General features: G+C 36.8%; 1 protein-coding gene across 3 annotated transcripts; it reads left to right on the top strand.

Moving 5' to 3' along the window:
* The first annotated feature begins 3465 nt into the window (after positions 1-3465).
* LOC140139733 (scoloptoxin SSD14-like) lies at positions 3466-23271 on the top strand. 3 transcript variants are annotated; one of them, XM_072161437.1, is made up of 11 exons: positions 3466-3596; positions 7495-7657; positions 8628-8857; positions 9093-9279; positions 10042-10220; positions 11214-11384; positions 16876-17015; positions 17692-17897; positions 19025-19265; positions 20509-20640; positions 21624-23271. In XM_072161437.1, exons 2-11 carry the CDS (start codon positions 7497-7499, stop codon positions 21771-21773), a joined length of 1797 nt encoding a protein of 598 aa, XP_072017538.1. In that variant the 5' UTR covers positions 3466-3596; positions 7495-7496; the 3' UTR covers positions 21774-23271. The 3 variants fall into 3 exon arrangements, with proteins under 3 accessions (XP_072017538.1, XP_072017537.1, XP_072017539.1); XM_072161436.1 differs by lacking the exon at positions 3466-3596 and having other exon boundaries at positions 7359-7657; XM_072161438.1 differs by lacking the exons at positions 3466-3596; positions 8628-8857 and having other exon boundaries at positions 7527-7657.
* The last annotated feature ends 478 nt before the right edge of the window (positions 23272-23749 follow it).

The raw sequence follows: 23749 nt of genomic DNA, 5'->3' as shown, positions 1-23749 counted from the left end.
CATCATGCTATTTGACGAAGCAAACTGCATAATAACCAGTGACGGTTACTATATTAACCTTTCAAATAATGCGACTTCATGTTTTGTATATAAACAGCGCGGAAGCTATTTTAAAATCCGTTTGAGAAGAGAGGTGTTATATAAAACGATTAAAAACACGTTCTACCTTAGTATATATTAAATACTGCAGGCATGAAGAGGGAAAGGAACCAATCAGTCTAATGGGGGATAATGACAATATAATTTATGGCATTGATTGAGTGGCATGGCATATAGGATTAGTTTGGAGAATTTGGCGGTATCTTTGTTTCCTGGTTATTAACGAATACGATATATTATAGTGTATGCCAAACTTTAATCGCTGCAGAAATAAAAATTCTAATTCTTAAAACTTCTGTAACCTGATTTGACTTTCTAAATGTTTTGATTTATTTTTGTTCCAATAATGACATATATGTCTTAGTTGAGGATATATAGGGGTGAATATAATTTTGATACAGCCAGTACACCTTATCCGCGAACTTGTTATGAACATGTATCTGCATGGCTTTTTGAGAATGGGTTACAGATATGAACAAAATGGGGTAGGGGAGGGGTCGTATGAGATAATCGCCATTTTTTGACAAAGTGACCTACTGTAAAGAATGTCGTTTTTCAATTTGTAACTGCTAACCATCTATTTTGAACGGATTGTCAGCCTTTAGTTCCGTCAGCATCGTACGTCAAATATCGCGTGTCTGATACCGCCTGCAAATTAAGGAACATCTGTTCTTCGAAATGTAACACAATTCACGGAATAAGTATGAATACATCTAAAATATGATTGTCAAAATATAACAATTACAGGTTAAATATAGTTTATTGACTACAATTAAATACGTGATGGATAATAGAAACACATGGCTCGGTTGAGTAGCATCGGTGTAAAATATAAACCAATGTAAAATGTTACTGTTTTAGTTATTGCTGTACTGCGATATTCCAGTTGTGGTTGTAAGCTATACACCCCATATGGAAGACACCACATTAAGGGTAGACGAGGTATTGTTGGTCGACGCAACCTAAAAATCGATTTTTATTATCTAGATCAATATATTATTGAAAATTAATACCTTGATGTTTTGCAAAAGTTAGTTCTACAAATCGTATACTTTGCAAACTTGCTTAATTTATTGTTGTTAATGAGTTATGTACGTTTTACAAAAGTGTTGTTGTTTCAGCCCTCTTTACAACGTAACTCAGGAACCGCAGCACCTATAAAAGTATATCTGTGATATTTTAATTCTTCTACACGCTCGCTATGAATTGAGCAATGCAGTTTTTGCCAAAGCTCACTACCATTCGTAAGATGCTGTGAACTACCAAATCACAACAGTTTAAAATAATTAATAACCTTAATGTCACACACAGGGTGTGAAGACTTCAAATGGAGTCACCAAGCTAACACAATGTTAAAATTCACACTCCCTGTGTGGAAAATTAAGGTCTGGTCTTCAATAGGGGTGTATAGATTTTAACAGTAGTAATAGCCCAATTTGATCTTCATTATAATATAGGTTATAGGTGATATATTGAAACATTAAGGCATATAGCCTAATACACAAGAACACGGACTTAAAAAGTTGCAGTAGCCCCTATAAAAAAGTTCATCATGACTCATTATTTTACTCTCGGTCATAAGTCATGTTAAATGCAGTTTACTTCAGTTAATATTTATTCAGGGGCGTAACAAGCGGTTGGAAAGGTTGAAAATCCAGGGGCCTTAAGGTTTCAGGGCCCCTAGCAACAGTGAAAATGAAAAACGGGGATGAAAGAAAAAAAGAAAGAAAGAATATGTTAAAATGGCCCGCACTGTTTCTTTGACATGAGCCCCGATGCTCTTGATTCGCCCCTGCAGCGGCGGAGCCAGGGTATTGCAATATTGGATGATAGTTTGCAACATTTTTACACTTTTTTGGTTATTTTCCGACCATTATTTCTTCTTCTTTTGCCCCTCTAACAAAAAATGCGAAAATCTAGAGGGCAAAGTAAAAGAAAAGAGGCAAGCAGCCCTTTTCCACCAACATTTACCCTTATTATGGGACAAATAGAGTAAAATACAAAATGTTTCAAAAATAATTTCAACATGTTGAATATAATTTCAAATCTAATTTCATCTGAAATACACCATATAGGCTTACAACCTGTACAATGTATATCCGGCTCTGATTACGCAGCTGTGACGGCTGTTTATTTTTTCTTACAGCATCCTTCTTATTTCTTCTTCTGTAGAGCACTAACGGTTACACCGCTTTTGACCTAATTCACATTTTTGACCTAATGTCACATTTATCACTGACCATGACTATACAGTATACATGTTACATGAAACACGCGGGGTCAAAGATCATGCAGTGGTCATCCACTGTACTTGCACACATGCATTGTTACCCAATGTATTTACATGCATTGTACATATTGTACACAATCATTAAGGGGTCACTTCCGGTGTAAAATTAAACTAGTACATAAAAATGTATTATTAGCCAAGAAAAACAGAGCACAGTAACGGTATGTTCACACATGAAGTGATATTACCCAGTATATTTTGGGTATTTTTTAATTAGGGGTCAAAGGTCATTCGGTCATCCGGGGGCAAAACGAAATACCATCAAAATGCTTCTTCTGTCACAAAGATCGTAGTAGCAGAGTGACACCATTTGCACACATGCATTGTTATTATCCCATGTTTTTAAAATGTACACGGATTTGGGGTCATCGGTCATTAAGAGGTTACTTCCGGTGTATATCGAAATACCTTTAAAATACTTCGTCTGCCACAAATAACGTAGCAGAGTGACGCCACTTGCACACATGCATTGTTATTATCCAGTGTCTATAAATTACAAACAGCTTTGGGGTTATTGAAGGGTCACTTCCAGTGTTAAACCAAATACCTTCCTTGTAAAAATGTATTTAAACCAAATACCTTCCTTGTAAAAATGTATTAGCCAAGAAACATAGCACAGTGACGTGACATGAGTTATTTTTACCAAATGCATTTTTATTTGGGGTCAAAGGTCATTAAGAGGTCACTTTCGGTCCGAAACGAAATTCTTTCAAAATGCCTCTTCTGGCACAAAATAGCAGAGTGATGTCTCGCGCACACATGTATTGACATTACCCAGTATCTGTGGGGTGTTCAGAGATTTTGGGGATTGAGAGGTTATTACGGGGCTACATCACGGCTGCGTTCTTGGTCTTAGACCACAGCTATGTCTAGTTATGCATGTTTGTTGCGTTTAGTCGTCATAAATATATTGAATACAATGAAACGTATAACAATACACATAATAGAAACACATGGCTTAGTTGCGTGATACCGATGGTGAACTGTAAAACCATTGTTAAGTTCATTATCTGAATAGGGATAGACGTATGTCACAGTCATTACTTCGCTAAAATTGACCTTTATTAGAAATTGTATCATAGTATTGGAATACGATATAGATTGTTGTAATAGTAAAGGCATATTACACATGCACACGTCATTTATAAGCATTTGTCATCTCATATTTTTTATAAAGGACGTGCGTTTCTAAACCACCAAATAAAAGGTACGTTTTTTTCAATTTCTATTTATCACTTATGATATCTTTTGAAATGGTGACTATTACTATATAATTTGCTTGTTTTTTACGGGCCAAGCTGATATACAGTCAGTAAAATTTAAAAAGCAGCAGTTTATGAATCATGACCTTATAGCCAAAGTGAAGGTCGGTTTTCCAAAATAAAGGTTATCACCGTAAGGATGTTATCTAAATTATGAAACTAAAACCGATAGAAGAAACAGTTGCAAGTTGCAACCCTTTTGGTTTGACAAAATCACAAAAAACTTTATTCAATCGTAGTAAGTGCCGCGGACACTTTGACGGAAAATTGCAACTTTTCATTTTGAAGACTACCATGTGTCGTTGGCCATGTCCCCGGGCCTATGACATCTGCCCTATCTCCGGAAATGAATGCTAGCATTCTCTAAGTATCTTACTCCGGGATCTGAGTTATTGTTATATTTTTAAGTTCGACATAAAATTAATGCCCATTGGCGGTGTGAAGAGAATACAATCATGACAATCTATGATACAATGTAATACCATAGATTGTCAAAAATTGTAATACCGAGAAGATAGATTAATATATGACGTAGATTTGTGAATAGATCTGATCATACAATGTTAAGGCCATTAGCCAAACCACATTATGAATGATAAACAATTTCTGTACTTGGAAATGAACAAACTAACATTTGTTCTTCCGACCTCATCAGGCCAATGGCCTAGATTGTGGTTGCTCATAATCACTAAAAGAATGTCATAATTATTACAGGTAGGTCAGGATAATCAAAGTTGACTGATCACCGTGTCTATATTACTCATCAGTCATCAAGGTAGCAAATATACACTGTTTGACATACTACCGACAGTAGTTGATTCATTTTTACTTGTTTGTTTATTTATTTATTTATTTATTTATTTATTTATTTATTTATTTATTTATTTATTTATTTATTTATTTATTTATTTATTTATTACCATTCTCTGCACCACACACACTTATGCCCTTTGAAAATACAAATTTCAAGCACTGCGGACGGGCATCTCAAATAGACCAGCTAACTTAAAGAGAGCCCTTTAAATAAAATACATTTTATAAAATATTTAAAATACAAAGGAAATGGCAAGCATATCTGCAGATACATGTTTACATAAAAATATGTTTACACAATCAAGTAAACTGACTATAAAATTACATGACTAAAAGTTACTGCATAAACCCTTAACTCATCAATTACCGTACAGGAAAAACTAGCATACATTATTGTGATTATCACAGCCATATTCTTATAAAACATCATAAACATTGTTTTCAAATGAAAGTCATAAACGTAGATTTTCAGTATCTAAAGCAATAATATTATTGAAAAATAACACTTTGGTGTTTTGCAGAAGTTCATTTTACAAATCATATACTTTGAAAACTTGCTTGATTTATTGATGTTAAGTAGTTATGTACGTTTTACAAAAGTGTTCTTGTTTCAGCCCTCTTTACAACATAACTCAAGAACCACAGGGCCTACAAAATTACATCAAGACTTTTGGTGCTGTAGTTAGTCTTTCGTTAAAACGACTGAACACGAAGTTACGATGGAAATATTAGTCGAACGCGTAACCATAATAATATAATGGGCCGCAATACTCTAACCATAACCTAATTTAAACCTAACCCCTAATGCGGCCCATTATGGTTGCAGCGGGCCTTTATGACAGAAAGAAATTAAGCGTGCGGGACGTTCATAACATATCTAAGCAAATGACCAGAGACATTATGCGGTGGTATTAAAGCCATGATGTACGATCTTATAATATGATATTGGCTAATTTTTTTCAAATCTGCTTTTTTTGGCATATTTGTAATGTTCACACATGTCCCAACTTGCTCCTAAATGGAATCAGCCAAATTTGTTGTGTTTGTAGGTCAACAGAGCAAAGTTAGATATAATGTCATAATTCAAAGAATACGTGTTAAACGGCCAAAATAACCAGCAGGGTTTCTTTCACTTTACCTTGTTATTTCAGCTCAAAATAGACAGAAACCTTTCCCGATAATTATTACAAGCATTATTTCAGCATTTTGAGTATATAATAACAAATTTAAAATTTGAAGGAATCGTCAAAGTAAGGCTTTAAATAACGATTTTCTTTGTATTAGGGAGTACCTCATCTGTTTGGGCCGAAATTAAATAGGATATAAGATCGCTAAAGATTTAGGACGCCTCCAGTTTTGTTTACGCCCAACCTTGGTCCAACTTTGGAACAACTGTATTAACCAATGAAAAGTTTGCATTGCATCGGCAACTATTGGTAGGCGTTAACAATTCACCAGAGCCAGTGCCACGCAAAGAAAAATGCACTTCATACTGCAGTTACTGTCCGTTTTCCTATACACAATACACAGTGCTCTTTCCCATTGACGCGTGACCTCTACAAATAGCCCTACGTTAAAAGTATGGGGATATGACTAGTTAACGTCGCTGTGTGAAAAATAACCGGCCAATATTAAAAGTACTCTTCTAAAGTTCTAGAAAATATAGTTTTTAACATGTCCTAAATTTTTAGCTAATTTAGATGTTTGGAAATATTCGTACTTTGGTGTTTTAGTTAATGTTATAGGTAATAGTACATTGCCTAGATAACGTCGCTGTGTGAAAAATAACCGGCCAATATTAAAAGTACTCTTCTAAAATTCTAGACAATATAGTTTTGTAACCTGTCCTAAATTTTTAGCTAATTTAGGTGTTTGGAGAGGGTCGCACTTTTGTGTTTTAGGAAGGATATGTAAACGACAGATAACACCAAAAATATGAAGAAATTATTTCCAAACCGTGTTAAGTCAACAATCATTCTGTTGCTCATTTTCAAGAATGCTGGTTTACAAAAAGCAGGCCATTGTCTCATTTCGTGAACAAAGGTACACATACCATTATTTCCTTTCGTTTCCTTTATAATCGGTTACCCAACTGAAGCTATAATACCAGCTTTATTGCGATATCGCACATGAAAACAGACACATGTGCACAACCAGAGAAGATCCGATTTAATCAGTTGAGCTGTTTCAATGAGTGTTATCTTGGTTTAATAGCTTTTAATGGGGTTTAAAGGAGTATTTCGTGATCCTAGCATCCTCTTTTTATGACATTTTTCAGTACATATCCACGAAAAAAGCCTATTCCCAAAATTTCAGTTGATTCCGATTTTGCGTTTGCGAGTTATGCATGATTATGTGTATTACACTGCTCCATAGACAATGCGTTGTAATTTCGTTCTGGTGCACCAGAACGAAATTCAAATTTTACGATATCTTTGCAAAACGAATTAATCTGCAAGAAATATTTTGTACAAAAACATTATGTAGCCAGAGGGTTCCAGTGATATAAAAATCTCAACTTTTTTGAGAAAAGTGGGGGATGAGGCTGTGGATCACGAAATGCCCCTTTAAGTCCTGCAAAGGTCGAGATGAATTCTACTGTAGACATGACTGCATCATGTTAAACCGGAAAAAGCGGCGCATTCATTTCAAACAATTATATTTTTCATAGAAATGTTACAATATGGCTTTAATGGTTACCTTCACTCTGTATCACGACCCATAGCATTATCACTACGGGATCAATGTTCATTGCGGACCATGTATCAAAACAAACAAAAGCAAACAAAAGCATATCCTTTTGCGTCATGCACCTCGGTGCGTCATCGTAATGAATATTCATGCTTATCGTGAAGGCGTATGAATATAAATATAATCCAACCAAAACTGATCAATAGACCTACAGACTACTTCGTCGCAGACGCACGTTTGTTTAGACTGCAGATAAGTTAACATTGCTTTCGAGATAGACTAAAGGCGGATTTTTAAAACTTCTTTTGAGAACTTTAATACAAAAAGTATATTTTTTAGGTATGATGTATCAGAAGACCCATTTTCTGCAGCAGGTCTTCCTGATAGGATTGCTCGTGTGCTATTCACAACAGTATGTTCTACCCAGATCGGCGAATAATGAGCAATATTTTGAAAACGGTGCTGTGGCAACAGATGTACCAGCGTGTTCGGCAATGGGAAGGTTGGTATAATATTTCACATGTCATGTCATTATCAAATCATAGGTGTAAATCCCAATAATTTTGATAAGGGGTGGTCTATACAATCATCCCCCAATGTCGACGCCTGTATGTGGGTTTCTAACCAAATTAATCTCATTTGGCTATTAACCTCTCCCCTGTCATGTCAAGAAAAATTTTGTATCAGATCGAAGTACGGTACCCATCAATTAGAAAAATGTTCTCAAAACGTTATCAAGGTGTTATCAAATATTTTAATAACAGGTCATGAAAACATTTTTTAAAGCATTTTACAAGGCAAAAACAATACAGCCACAGACTATGTCATGGCTTTTATTTATTTATTTATTTATTTATTTTTGTTTTGTTTATTTTATCTTTCTATCGGATGGACAGTATAAGGTTCGCTTTGGAGTAAAGCTACTTGCACTTTTGATTATTTCCTGACTGGAAGTAGATAGTGAGCTGTGACACCTTTACGGTGCTGCCATATTTACATGTACATGTATTACTTGAATCCACTATCTCACTAACTCACTATCTTGGACACTTAACTGTGTTATCATTATTATTATTATCATTATTATTATTATCATTATCATCATCATTGTCCTAAACACATTGAATTTGGCTCAATCCAATTAGGTATATAAGGGAGCGATCGTTATTTACGACAGGGGGAATGGGCATTTTGAGGGGGAACCCGAATTATTTTGGGAATCTTGATAGGGGAACGCGACATTTTTTGTTGAGCCAGGAGGGGGATGGTTAAGTTTTAAATGGAGAATTTCGGGGAAACTAGAGGCGAATCCGAAAATTTTGAGCGGACGCGAGTGGGAACGCGATTTTTTGTCGATATTTCTTTCCAAAACGCCCACCCCCTGCCGTTAATAACGATCGGTCCCTTATGTACCAGACACATTTTAAAAAATCGTACATTTAACGCGTTTCTCCAAATAAATTCCAACACAGGGACATATTGGCGAGAAATGGCTCGGCTGTAGATGCTGCGATATCCTCTCTATTATGTATTGGCGTGGTAAACCCCCAAAGTTCTGGTCTCGGAGGGGGGCTCAGTATGGTAGTGTACACGAAGGAGACCCAGACCGCGGAAGCACTTATGGCTCTTGAGAAAGCACCCGGAGCAGCAAACCCTGATATGTTTAGTATGTTTTCATCAAAAAGGGACGCTTCCAAATACGGTAGGTCCTACCGAAAATAGGATTCTCATAGACCTGCAATATATAGCAATAAGGTCTTTTGAGATAAGTACATGGGTTCAGGACGCAGTTTAAAGTCAAACAAATCAAAGCCAATTTTTAAATTCGTTTGTTTTCAATCTTTGTTTAAATATTTTAAGCATATATGCCTATTGCTGCGCGAACTATGAATAATGAATAATCTCTTTTCAAATCATGTGACTTTGTTTGTTTTCAGGAGTAAATAGTATCGCCGTGCCAGGAGAGCTGCGAGGAATGTGGGAGGCACATCAACGATATGGTGTTCTGCCATGGGCTGATTTATTCGCTCCTGTTATCAATATGGCCGAGTCGGGATTTAGGCTCACCAAGCATGTACCTTACGTTTTAAGCCTGGGCTCCATGCAAGCATATGATGATATACAGTAAGTGGGTGTTGGTGTGTGTGTGTGGGGGGTAGTGGGAGGGTCCTGCACAAGTAAAGGTGGTACTGGTATGTACGGCGGCCAAGGGTCCCCCTTTTCAGGCTCTCCGGCAGTTCCTCAAGCCCCATATTTGGATCTGCTCCAGTTCTTTGAGCCTCAAAGTCTGATAAGGCCTAAAATGGCGTAATTAAAAAAAAAATAGGGTTTTTAGGTAGGGAGGGATTTTTTTTTTTTACTTTTAAAGCTGTAAAATTAATAAAGGCCTTGGAACTCTTTTTCTTAATTTTTTTTTAATTTAAGGGTCGGTCGGGTTACGCCAAGCAAACAATTTTTTAGGCCTAATTGTAGCTCTTTAAGCTCAAATTTGGAAAACACTTGGAATTTTTTATCTCCACAGCCTATAATGTGGTCCTAATTTTATTTCATCAAGCCCCTATTTTGCCCGAAAATCAGTACTTAGTTCCTGAAGTTCGGCGTACACACCTATACCTAAATTTATGTTGAGTGCCAACCCCGGGGGTTATGGTTCGTTTATAAAGGACATTTTATTCAAAAGCAAATACGGAGTAATTTTGCCTTTCTAAATACTGTATATTTTTAACATTAACATCAGTCTCCCTGCGCAAGCAAAAACAAAAATGCTCCATGTCCACGGGCTTCGAGGCTGTTGCTACGTCCCGGGATTTTATGCGTTTGTTGAAAGTAAATAATTGTCTACTGTGACTGCTATTGTTATTGAAAATTTAATTTCCTTGTTCAAAGAAATATGTACAAACATGAAGATGGAAGCCTCAAAACAGAAGGAGATCTCCAATACGCACCAACGCTAGCTGCCACCCTCCGTAAAATTGCTGACAATGGTTGCGACGAATTCTACACTGGTAGCGTCGCACAAGACCTTGTTCAAGATATCCAAGACGAAGTTGCTAAACTTTTACAAAGTAAGTACGAACGGCTAAATTCGGAATTTGATTTGTCTACATAAACACTTGATGGAATCACATGAACATGAAAATGTAATTATAACAGCCGACGATTTCGGGAAGTACGCTGAGTCAACTTATGGTTAGCAACTCTTTTTTAAACTGTTGCGATTTGGTGGTTCACAGTATCTTCCGAATGGCAGTGAGCTTTGGCAAAATTTGTACTGACTATTTCTGTATGTATAAGAATTCAAATATCACATTATATACTTTTGTAGGACCTGTGGTTCTTGAGTTATGTTGTAAAGAGGGCTGAAACAACAGCACTTTTGTAAAATGCACATATCTCATTAACAACAATAAATCAAGCAAGTTTTCAAAGTATATGATTTGTAGGCCCTATAGAATGAACCTTTTTTATAGAAAGAACCTATTTTTCAATAATATATTGATTTTGATTGCTTCGACCAACAATACGTACCCTTAAGCTAAAGGAAGACAACATAAGCTTTCGGCTTGGAATTATCAGCAGTTTACGTTTCAGAGAGGAACAGGTGGTCAGCATCCGGAAGACCAACGGGCTTTCGTCAGGTCCCCCACTGTAAAAATCGCACCAGCTACATTTGCACGCTACAGAGCCTGAAAAAAGTTCCCGCGAACCACAAATTGACACACGTATGGGCGCTGCCATAGGGTGCTAACGGCAACGCGGGGGTCACTGGGGTGCTAACGAACGCATCGCCAGCACAAGCGTCCAACGCGATCAATAACGCGTATAGGGCGCATTCAAGTGCGCCTACGCGGCCGGTAGTTCCTGGATACGCGATTACAGGGTCAATGGCCGCTTCCATGCAGTAACATACTTCTGAACTGAGTGTCAGGGCCCTGCTTTCGTTTATAGCACGTCATCCATGTCATCGGAATTTTAGATTCAGTGTTCACTAGTATAGTCTAAGACCGTCTTGAAATCCCGATTAATCATTACCTCCTATGCCTGCATTTTTTCTGTAGATGGAATCACAGTGAATGAAAATGTGCTTGTAACAGCCGATGATCTAAGGAATTACGCTGTTTCTTGGGAACCTGTTGAATCGACAACTTTTAAGAATAACATCCAAATGTACTCAACCCCTCTGACAGCAAGTGGACCGGTTCTGCAATACATACTCAATGTCCTGGATGGTAAGAAGGCATATAGGCCCTTTACAATTGATTTTGAGTTTACTGTATCCCTCCTGCATCCAAAATTGCGAATTGCAAAATATTTTATTATTTGATTTTTATTTGACATTTTCTCTGTTAAATGTTGAACAAACAAATAACACTCCTGCATTATTATCAATGTATAAACTCAACCATAATTGCAATATAATTAAATCTGCGGTGCCAAATTTATGTACCGTTGATATTGGGCGGTGACCGCTCGTTTCAACATAAAGAAAATGATAAGTATTTAAGACTCAGGGTCTCTTATTTTCAAGCAAAATTTTAAATATGCGGACAAAGTCAAAAAAAATAGAAATCCTTGATTCTTCTAGCATAGAAAGGGTTTAGGTGGGACATTTTCAAAATTATATTAAAAAAGTTGTATTTGGCCTGTTGGTAAAATAACGGGCAAAACAAATTTGAGCCGAAAATGACCAAAAATTGCATTTTTCATTTTTGAAAAAAGGTAAAGTTTGGTCTTATGCTACAACTATATAGGATGCGATAAATTGTCTGTTTTTTTAATTTTAGGATAGAGACATGCTTTGTTATTCATTGTAAATGAAGAAAGAGTGTGTCATTCTTTGAAAAGATCCTGCAAATTTAAGTAGAAAAAGTACATTTTGGGCAATAATCATAAGCGTCATTTTACCCCGACTTTGAAGGGGCATAAATGTAAAGGTAGGATTTGTATGTTGAAACTGTATAATGTCATAGTTAGAGTAAACCCTTGTTAACTGATATATCCTTTTCAAAAATTGGGCTCTTAACTATTTTACAAGTTCTGGCTTTTCAAAAGTACCAAGTTTTTTAAAAAAAATCAATTTTTTCACAAGGGGATTTACAGTAAAAAATAGTTTCATTATTTTTTAAAAAAATTATTACTGAAACTAATTGTATTAAAAGAACTTAATGGGACTTAATTGAAGAAAGCAACGATTCTAATGGTACAAACAAGCTATACAGAAACCAGATGCAGAAGCATTGTTAATGAAAATGCAATAGAGGGCAGCGCTGGGTGACGGGCTGCGTTTAGCTGAAAAGGCAATCAGGGGCCGGTACAAACAACAGTTCATCAATTATATAAGAATAGTATAGCTGGTAAATGGTATTTATTCATATAAGATATAATAATGTTAACTAAGTTTTGATAGCAGTTCATGTGACTAGAATACAAACATTTCGGTCTGTTTCTCAAAGACGGTGCATAATAAACGTGGTAAAGGACATACGGGAGGACATGCCATATGCATACATGCATGATGGGGTGTACATGAATAATGTTCTCTGTGGAATATTAGCTGCAAAATATCTCTCCACAAGAACAGGCATTGAAGTAAAACGAATAGACTTTTCTGATCCTCAAGGGGGGAAAGGTCCATGCGATCGAAAGGCAGCCCAAATAAAACGACATATGAACATTTATCTGAATGAAGGCAACGATATTATGGATGCTAAACAAATGGAGAAAGCCATGATGTCAAACGGCGGCATCTATGGTGTTCAGCCAGTTCTCACTGAATCACCGCGATGATGGTAATTCAACCACACATTCAATGGAGTGGTATAAGTTACATTAATAACTTCCAGTTTACAGATGCCGGAATTAGAGTATGGCGAGCTTATAACATTGGGCCTGGCATGATGCAGTCATGTCTACAGTAGAATTCATCTCGACCTTTGCAGGACTTAACCCCATTAAAAGCTATTAAACCAAGATAACACTCATTGAAACAGCTCAACTGATTAAATCGGATCTTCTCTGGCTGTGCACATGTGACTGTTTTCATGTGCGATATGGCAATAAAGTTTGCGTATTATAGCTTCAGTTGGGTAACCGATTATAAAGGAAACGAAAGGAAACAATGGTATGTGTACTTTTGTTCACGAAATGAGACAAAGACCCGTTTTTAGTTAACCAGCATTCTTCAAAATGAGCAACATAATGATTGTTGACTTAACACGGTTTGGAAATAATTTCTTCATATTTTTGGTGTTATCTGTCGTTTACATATCCTTCCTAAAACACAAAAGTGCGACCCTCTCCAAACATCTAAATTATCTAAAAATTTAGGACATGTTACAAAACTTTATTTTCTAGAACCTATTTAGAATAATTTAAATGTAGCTTTTACCGTTTTTTTGTGGCATCCTTCAGAAGTGAGCGGTCCGATACCAATATTTTCGGTCAAATCTCCATTCAATTAACACGGGGAGTTGGCTAGCTATGCCTTGCCCTCACTCATATTTTACAAAAGTGCGACCATTTCTGAACATCTAACCTAGCTGTAATTTTAGGTCATGTTAGAGAAATATATTTGCTAGAAGTTTTGGAGAATAAATAAAATATTGGCTGGTTATTTTTCACACAGTGATGTTAACTAGGCAAGTGTCCATTCTCCCAACATACATCATTTGTAGAGGTCACGCGACAATGGTAAGAGCACTGTGTATTGTGTATAGGAAAACGGACAGTAACTGCAGAATGGCAAAATCGTAAATGATGGTGATTTTCAGGCACCAGTTATTCCAAACATTACGGTACGCAGTACGACAACAAGCACTGTGTTTAGGCCAACAACAGGACCATCGTCAAGTACCATCAACCAAATTACTCTTGACGCCAATCAGCATCAGAATGCATGCGCATCTGCAGAACTTGCTAACCAAGAAAGTCGTGAAGTTGATCTTCATGAAGAAGTCTACGACTCTACTAGTAGTGTGAGCTCAACTGGTATATTCAGTTGCCCCTGAGGAAACATGTACAAAGACATACATCAAATCATCAGCGTTAGAAGCTCATATTCTGTCAGGAAAACATGACCGGTACAAACAGAGAGAAAGGCTACTAGATAGAGCCAAAATGAGATATGCAAATATGCTTTCAAGAGAGGAAAGCACACTTCCACAAGTTTCAGGAAACACAGGTGGGCAGCATTGTATTCTAGCTGAACCAACAACAGAATTATGTCTTGGATGGGCCTTGAAATCAGGCAGAAAACATACCAGGAAGAATTTCTCTTAAAAAGGTTTGAACATGGAGAGGTCACTGGGAACAAAGATGATCCTTCTAGAGTCGCTAAGCAAATGCGTTGTCTGAAGAATGAAAATAACGAGAGGGTGTTTAGTGCAAGTGAATATCTGACGCCACAACAAATTGGTAGCTTTTTCTCCAGACTTTCAGCCAAGAAAAGAGCAAATGGAGATTTAGAGGACATAACTGATGATCTGGAAGCTCCAGCAGACACTTCGGTGTTTCAAGATAGCCTAAGACAAGTGGTGCAGGAAGTTTCTCATCCTATAATTGTTGGTGAAATAAATGTATGCCACTCTGTAAAAAATGACAAACTTCAAAGTTTGAGCATAAATACCCTCAAAGACATCTGTTCCTCACTTAACATTGACACTAGTGATGTAAGCATTCGACGAAAGGCACCATATTTGGACAAAATTAGGATTGCTGTTAGTGATTGTTCATGTTCTCACTAGGTTAGATTTAGTTGGCACTAGCGTGAAATTTGTTGACAATGCCTTGAGCATACCATAACATACTGACTTTTTTTCATTACAATATTTCAAATTGCTTGTTCACTCATCTCATGCCAGTTGTTGATTTGCAAACTATAGAAACAACTCGTAATTTACCAATTGGCATCATTTATAATCCTTTAAATTATGGCATGCACATTTACACTATAATGTAGATTGTATTGTAGCTTTATTATAACATTAGGCCTACTCCAAAGTAGTGACGAAGTTGCCTAGCTCTGGTACTGTAGTTACATGGTTAAATCTATCACAAACTGTATGATCCTGGTCAAAATATATCCCCTTGCTTTCCTCAAGGTAATCTACTTTAATTTTCATCATGTTCATATGGCAATTCTATTTCTTGACATTTTTGCCTATAATTCTATACACTAGATGGATGATTGTCTAATAGATAACAAACGTGGCGGGAAAGATTGTTGATTTTGACAAAGTTATTCTGGACACCAAATTTGATTTTGTTGGAAAAGTACCATTTATCATTAATTATCAATTGGATGATAATAATAGACAGATACCCACATAATTAGTGGCAACACAATTATCAACAACGTAACTTACCCTACTTTTCGGTTTGAGAATATTAATTGTTAATGGGGGTGGGAGTTGTTTGACCAATAATGTGGCTATGAAAATTTGTATACATACTTAAGTGGAAGTCTATGGATAAGATATGGGTCAATAAACATTTCTCGGTATGTTATTTGTAAATCTCTGACCAATAAATGATTACGTTTACTGTAAGAGTGCTATGTAATTAGCTAATTTTAATCGAAAATAGTGAATTTTCGTATAAGTAAAATTTCGCTATAGGGTACAAACCCCAATTTTTTTATTGGATGATTTATCAACCCCATTCATGGTTATTCTCATTCAATCCCATACTTAAATCAGCAAACCCTACCTTGAGAGTTATTGACTTTTAAAGTTATAGTACTTTTACTAAAGAAAAAAATGCAAAAAAACGGGATTTTGCATTGCGTAATATTATGGATGATTGAAAAAAATGGCAATACTATTTTTGTAACATGTAATGTATAGGTATTTATCAGAAGAATTTTCAATTATCCTGTACTTACAGCAATTTTGTTAGAGCCGGCCGAAAATGAGCCTCTTTCAGTACTGCGAAATTGAAAAAACTGACTTTTTCTGTAGCCAACTTCAAAGGCCCGTTGTCATGGCGACAAGGAACATTTGAATTTTTTATTCAGCTACATAATCATTAGACCCAATAACCTTTCCTGTCATAAGATTTGGACAAAATCCATTGACCTTAATTTTTTGGCTTTGGCCGCACCTTGCTGAATTGGTACAGACATCCAGTCTTAATAATTAATAATTAAAAGTTACCTCCTGTCTAAACTAAAAATAAATTGTGAAGCGCCTTATCATAATTTAGTCTGGCCTTGTGATATTGGGAGAAATTGGGATTGTGATATTGACAGCTCACAGTTGGAAGAACAACAATTATATATACCATTCCTAAACTGAGAACCAATTTATGGAGCGAATCTTAGGTTTTGGAATCCATTCCCTAGTTTTGGCAACACAAGTTTAGCCTTTCCAAATCGGAGTTTCGCTTAATTATAAAGCTAAATCCCAGATGCGGAAGCTAAACCCCGTTAGGGTAACATTTTGCCCAAATTGTTTTAACCAACGTTCTGAGAGTGTTCGAAGAATACACAAGATCAAGACTAGTCAGTATAGTGACACAAATATTATTACATACGGTTAAAATTGCTAAGTCTGCAACAATCTGCTATTCATTTTGCAAAGGTCTCATTGAAAGCTATTCAAATCAGAAAATTAGGTTCATCACTATAGCAACGCACCCCATCCCCATGACCGCTTATCGTATGCTGATTTGACACCAGTCGGACAACACTGATGTAACACTCTTTCCACCGTTTTTTTCCAGAATACGATATTACAAATGATGATTTTAGTACGACAGCTAAGAAGCTACTCCTATATCATCGCTACTTGGAGGCTACCAAGTTTGGTTTTGCTTTGCGGAGTCATTTGGGAGACAACCTGTCATCATCACTTGTTATTAAGGTAAGAACATGCATAAGTTATCCCTGGAGATCCTCGCATGAGGCCTGGACACGAGGCATACTGGAAAGTGCCGTTCAAATGCATTTTATTTTTCACGAGAAATCCTGCACTACGAATGTATCGATAAAAATGTAAACCAAATTAAATTAACAAAATAGGTCTTATTTTTTGGCAAAATTACCATTAGAAATGGTAAGGGTCGGCAGTTCCAAAAATATTTTTATTGTACGTACCGTTTCTTCACGTCTTAAAAAGCAAACAAAGGAAAGTTTTCATTCCCGGATAGGCCCTACTTCAGTCAACGTTTAACCACAGAGTACACATATTAAACTTGAGAGGGCACTAAATTAACGGGTTTTCTTGACGAATTTCGGTGTCTTGCGAGTGAAGAAATGTCCGCATTATCGACTGATTACGTAACTAGTTTATAATGCTTTTGATAGGCATTTTTAAAACAATGCGGCATCGGACTATAGCTGAGAACCTACTCTAGTCCTACGAACTTCAAGAATGGAGAGCCAAAATGGAGAGCGTGTAGTCTCCTCCTCCGCGGCCATTTTGATTCCGAAGAAGCGGAACCTGTCTGTGCAGGAGAATAAACGGAGGGGTCATTCTGCCATGAAAATTACGGAGTGTCGTAGGTTTTGTTTAAACTTTGGCTTACCATTATTTCCAGGTATTGAATGCACTGCGATCCAAACAATTTGCGGCAAACACCGCAGATGAAATAAATGACGCATACGTGACACACGCAAACCGTAAAGACTATGATATATCACAGGACATACCAGACGAAGAAGAGGGGCTTGGTGATACATCACATGTCAGTGTGTTAGCCGCCAATGGTGATGCTGTATCTGTTACTACTTCAGTTGGTCTTTAGTAAGTCATTTCTTCACAGGGCTATTCCAGTTGAAATCCATACTCCCTATAAAAGACATGTCTTAATCTTTCACACAGGGAGTGTGAATTTCAACAAGAGTTATTTATTAATGGGTTACTCCATTTTGAAATCTAGGCCTACATTTGAAATTTATGAGTAACAAAAGAATACCAAACTAAACAAATTTACAACATATACAGCATATTACTTGCTATGCTCACACTAATGTAAAATCAGGTCCATTTGCATCCGCAAGCATGACAAGGGTCCACGTTTTGCTATTTTCCAATGAAAATGTCCAAAAGTGGGAACAAATTGATAAAAGCTCCACTTTATGGTATTTTACAAGAAATCGGTGGATGCGCTCATTTTTACCCTACCAAGTGCATTTCCATATAAAAACGTTTTTCATTGGATTTGTAACAACTTGACTGCTGAAAACTCAAAACTGCAAGCGCCGCTACTATCTAGTCCTATTGCACTAATGGCAGCGGTCACGGAGAAGCCACTCGTTTGATATTAGAGAAATTGCAGCGCTTACTAGCACGCATGCGTATTGTAACATTGCTCCCTGTCAACCACTGAAGCCCAGTGATTGATTGACAGCCGACTAAGCCCAATAAAATTTGGATAACGGTCTGCCAATCAGAAAAGACGTTGTGGCCAAACAGTTTGTTGGGTGACGAGCACAAGCCGGTATAACATTCATTTCTACATACTTACAAAGTATGATGTTTTGCATAACTTTTATTTTGCATAAAGAAACACCGAGCGATGTGTGTTGTAAGGGTGCATACTACCAAATAATCATCCCTGAAAACAGAAACATACAGTCATGCAGCGTACACTGAAGTGTGAAACATGTGTTTGAACCTGAGGTAGGCTACTAGTCTCAGGTTTGAACAAGAATGTTGCAAAATATCATATTTTGCATAGGTATGTGGTTTTGCACGCAGCACCGGCTGGGAACGAAACATATTTTGATGTTGAGATGCCTCATAATGTTCATGCGTATAAATAGTGTAATGCCGCGCCTCTGATGAAAATATAACGTCGAAGAAAATCGCAATTCTTTTGAAGTTTTTCTCCGCATAATGAAATATTAATATCTTTAATACATTTGCAGTTATGGAAGCAGGTTCTATTCCAATAGAACTGGACTGTTTCTCAACGACCATATGGCCAACTTCTACTTCCCAGGGCGTGCATCCGACCCGATTTGGAACTTGCCATCAGCCAATGGAATCGAACCAGGGCGCATGTACATGACCACTACTTGTCCGTCTATGCTTGTGAATAGCGACGGAGCCGTGAAGATGGTTGTTGGAGCATCTGGTGGTTCCAGGATTATATCGGCTAATGCTTGGGTAAATTATTTTAGAAAATACTGCTAAATATACTGTCAAATTGAAAATTATAATTTATTGAACTATTTTCACTTCCTATACTGGATGTTTCCTACGGCCGTTACGTCTGATTTCTCGGCGGCGAATGGTTATTGACCCGTGACGGGGTCAAGGAACTGAGTCAGCGAGGGATCTTCTTAATAGCAGAACTGTATGCCCGCCAAGTTGTTTCGCAGACCTCCTACTCTGTTTAGAGATTGTTCCTCCCGCATTACATACACAGTCTCTTTCTTCTCTATCCAATCTGACGACATCTTGGTTATCAAACTTGTGGTTGGAACTGTTGAGATGCGAACCAATGTTATGCTGGTAGGCTATATATTTCTAATGGACTTTGGCTGTGAATTAAGTATGTATGAGACTTCTTATAAATGGAGCGATTTCGATGAAATCGGATCATTTATAATTTTGACCTCTGTGTATGAAATTTTTGACATTTGTGACCGTACAGCACGAATGAGCCGTAAATGTCCTCAATTGTATTCTGAGTTACAGTGTAAAATGGGCATGAAGGTCGTATTCATAGGTACCTCAATTTGGTGCTACGTGTACCTCATTTAATGAGATACACGTAGCACCATATTGAAATACCTATGAATATGACCTTCATGCCCATTTTACACTGTAACTCAGAATACAATTGAGGACATTTACGGCTCATTCGTGCTGTACGGTCACATTTGACCTATTCGACCGTTTATATCCTGAACTAAACACAAAAATATGTCAATTGGTTTAATGAGATACACGTAGCACCATATTGAAATACCTATGAATATGACCTTCATGCCCATTTTACACTGTAACTCAGAATACAATTGAGGACATTTACGGCTCATTCGTGCTGTACGGTCACATTTGACCTATTCGACCGTTTATATCCTGAACTAAACACAAAAATATGTCAATTGGTTTTCTTTATTCCCTGTGATGAGAGGAACAATTTGAGATACCTTATAAAATGATGGGACTATTAAAGTGTTGGCCCCACTGTGACCTTCGACCCCTCATGGGAACCACATGAGGCATATACATTGTAGGAAAATAAAATCCCAAATCCATAGCGCCATAAGGAGAGAGCAGTTAACAAGATTTGGGGGTTTCGCTTAGGGGCTTAATTAAGGTTAATTATTATGGTTAAGAGTGTAGTCATGGTAGTCTGTGGAAGCATCATTCTACAACAAAAACAATTTTGTATTTTCAGGTTATACTTCGTGCCCTATGGATGGGAGCGTCCATTGAAGATGCCATAGAGGAGAGGCGTATATATCATTTCCTGTCGTCCAGCAACGTAGCATATGAAGAAAGATTTTCCAGAAGCGACCGCTTCTCGTGGGTAAGTAAACTCAGTTTTTGGTCTTATTGTTTGTACAATACTATATAAAGCTTAAAAAACTATGTCTCAAAGCCGCCGCTCGTGTTCATTTTTCTTAGCGCGTCCATGTCAGCTGAAAGAGCAAATTCATTTTCCTTTTTTTAGTTTTTTGCTGTAAAATCACGAAATTCTGAGACATATTTTGAAGACAGTTTACTCGATTCGATACTCGCATTGTTTTGGTATAAAACAATTGATATGTGTACTTCAACAAATCAACTATGTACTTTTAAACAATATATTTTAACTCAAAATTTAGTTTAAACAAATTTTGAAAAATAAAAATAAAAGTCTTAAAAAAAACGCATTCTGCATTCTTTTTTGAAACTGCCGTGGGTTTTAAGACATAGTATTATTTTATTTTCTAGCCTAACGTGTTTAGTAGTGATTTTTCAAAAAGAAACATACAAACTGATTATGATCAGTCCGGTCCGACTGCCTGAGCAGGCAACATGGCTTTGGTTACCCTTCCGAATTTGACAGACTAAGGACTAAATTGTTCATGGTGACATGCTGACTGACTCGGCAATATTTCCTGATCAGGCAGTCGGACCAGACTGATGATGTGTTAGTCCGAAGGGTCACTTGTCCGAACAGTTATAGAATAGAGGTTAGGGATAACTACAGGTTACGGTTAGCATTAGAGTTAGGGTTAGTGGTCGTGGGTACGCATCCCTGCTGCGTCATTGTATTGTGCAAATAGGCAAGACTCTCTACTCCATTGCTTCTTCCACTCACGAGTTAAATGGGTACCGCCTTTATTCAATGTCTGGAAGGTACGTAGACTCCCTGTTGAGGATGTGTAGTGCTTTGTGACCTCCAGCTGCAGCATTATTTTTACGATAATATGCTAGTAGTCGACTCCTGTCAATCGCTCACGGATCAGGAATGAATGTCTTTCTCTTTCACTTCAAATGACAATATTATGCTTGTTTTGGTAACAGACTATTCGTACCAAACTGGAAGATGAGATGGGACACGACGTCAGATATTCATCACAATACGCATGCGTACAAGGTATTCTTGCTGACGACCAAGGAGGCATATATGCCCATAGTGACTCCAGGAAAGGTGGACTGGCGGCTGGCTATTGAGACTAACGTACGATTGGCAACTGATCAGTGCATATATTTCTTAAATCAATTAAAACAAATATATATATTTACCATGATTCGGAAATAAAATCACAATTACGGCGCTGAATATAACAATATTAAACTTTAATTCCTACAACCCTAGTACTATAGGAGGGGTTCACCCACCTTAGAACAAAACGCGCGTGTTTACACCCAAACATCTTAAGTTAATCGTAGATCCAGCCTTTGCCTTCATTTTATTTATAATAGTTTTTACCCTAGCACTTCACTCGTGGTTAAGGTCGACCACCTAAAATGGGGTGATGAGACCCATCATAGGTTTCACCAGCAAGATCCGTGATTTCCATTGGCTCTTGTAAATTATATTCTAAGGGATATCAACATTTAACTTATACGTAGTTAACTTAAAATGAACACTTTCTTTCATTTTTATGAGAAAATCCGGTGGAAGTGACATGTTCATAGAATTGTTAGCCAAACATTTATTTTGCCCATTATAGGGCATACTTTTGTACATGACCAGAATTTCCGTAATTTCATGAGTCATAGGGATATTATGTGGTAAATGGGCAATTCCAAGCGCATTATTTCGCAACGCGAAGTGTGCATTGCAAATTAGGTGGTTTCGAAAAGTTTCTCCCACCTCAATCATTCACTCACCTACATATTTGGCTTCTGCATTAAAACGAAATTTAAATGCAAACTTCGTGTTGTGGAATGATGAGCTTGGAGTTGCCCAAATATAATCCGTTTAATATAGAAAATTATGAGTTGCATATCTCTTGACAGCGAAAATTAACATTTATACGCAACACCCCCAGCAAACACAAAAGGTTTTAAAACGTTTTAAACCGGTTATATTTCAAAACATTTAATGACGGGTTATATAAAGGTCATGAAAGCGTTCAAAAAAATTTTTTTAATGTTTTCAAAATGTTATTGAAAAATATTTTCTGCAATCATTTTTTGCCAATTATTTAGTCACCAATTAAATATCGATATGTTAGAATGTTTGCAGTGAGTTATCAAGAAATGTTTTTGAATGTTATGAAAACGTTACACCCCCTTTATATACCCTTTATATAACCCGACATTTAAACCTTTTCTGACAACCTTTTCTAACATTTTGCGAATAATGTCGAAAACGTTTCGTGTTTGCTGGGATAGAAAAATAACAAGAATCTTTCTTATGAAAATGTTATAATATTGTTTTAATCAAGATCACTCAATGAGAAGAATATGGTATTAGATATGAGGCTTAAAATCATCATCAATCTTGTTATTTCTTATTTTAATAAGGGTTGTGTTTGTCAAAGAGATTTTCATTTGTCATAATTGGCATATAATGGTATCTTTACTTACAAAAACTAGGTTTTACATTGTAAGAATTATAATTATCTCTTTACAACTAGGTTCGTATTTTGGATGTAGTATCAGTGAATTACATTTTTGGTATCATACAGAAGGGCTCAATAAAGGTGTTTGGTGAAGGACATCGGCCTGTTATTCTTGTGGTATACTTTATTGTGTATTTGAACGGTGTTTTGAATGTGTTTTTATCATTGGCAAGTTGAAACTCGTCTGTTATTATCTGTTCCTGGGTAGAATTAGGCAAATGTTCACTGGAGGGGCATGAACACTGAGAGTACCTGTGATAATTGAATATATGAATACAAATCCCACCCAAGTCCATACTTTGGCCAAATTGAGTTAAGCATGGGAAATTGTTGCTATACATAGGCCTGTCATATGTGTGAAAGAACAACTTAAATTCATCCTCTGTGTCTATTGAGCATGTGAAAAATAGCATGTGTGAAATAACCACCAAGCCCATGATTTGAGTCTTGTAACACATTGATTGAAATCCAGTATGTATGAAAGTCCACTTGTAACACATTCATTGCTGGAGAGTGACTTTTGAAACAAAAATGGGTTTAATCAAGGAAAGTGTGTGGTTTATATTACATGGCAGA

The sequence above is a fragment of the Amphiura filiformis genome, chromosome 18, assembly GCF_039555335.1.
Source record: "Amphiura filiformis chromosome 18, Afil_fr2py, whole genome shotgun sequence".
Taxonomy (NCBI): domain Eukaryota; kingdom Metazoa; phylum Echinodermata; class Ophiuroidea; order Amphilepidida; family Amphiuridae; genus Amphiura; species Amphiura filiformis.
Note: the sequence above shows the minus strand (reverse complement) of the source record. Positions and strands in the feature narration are given on the sequence as shown.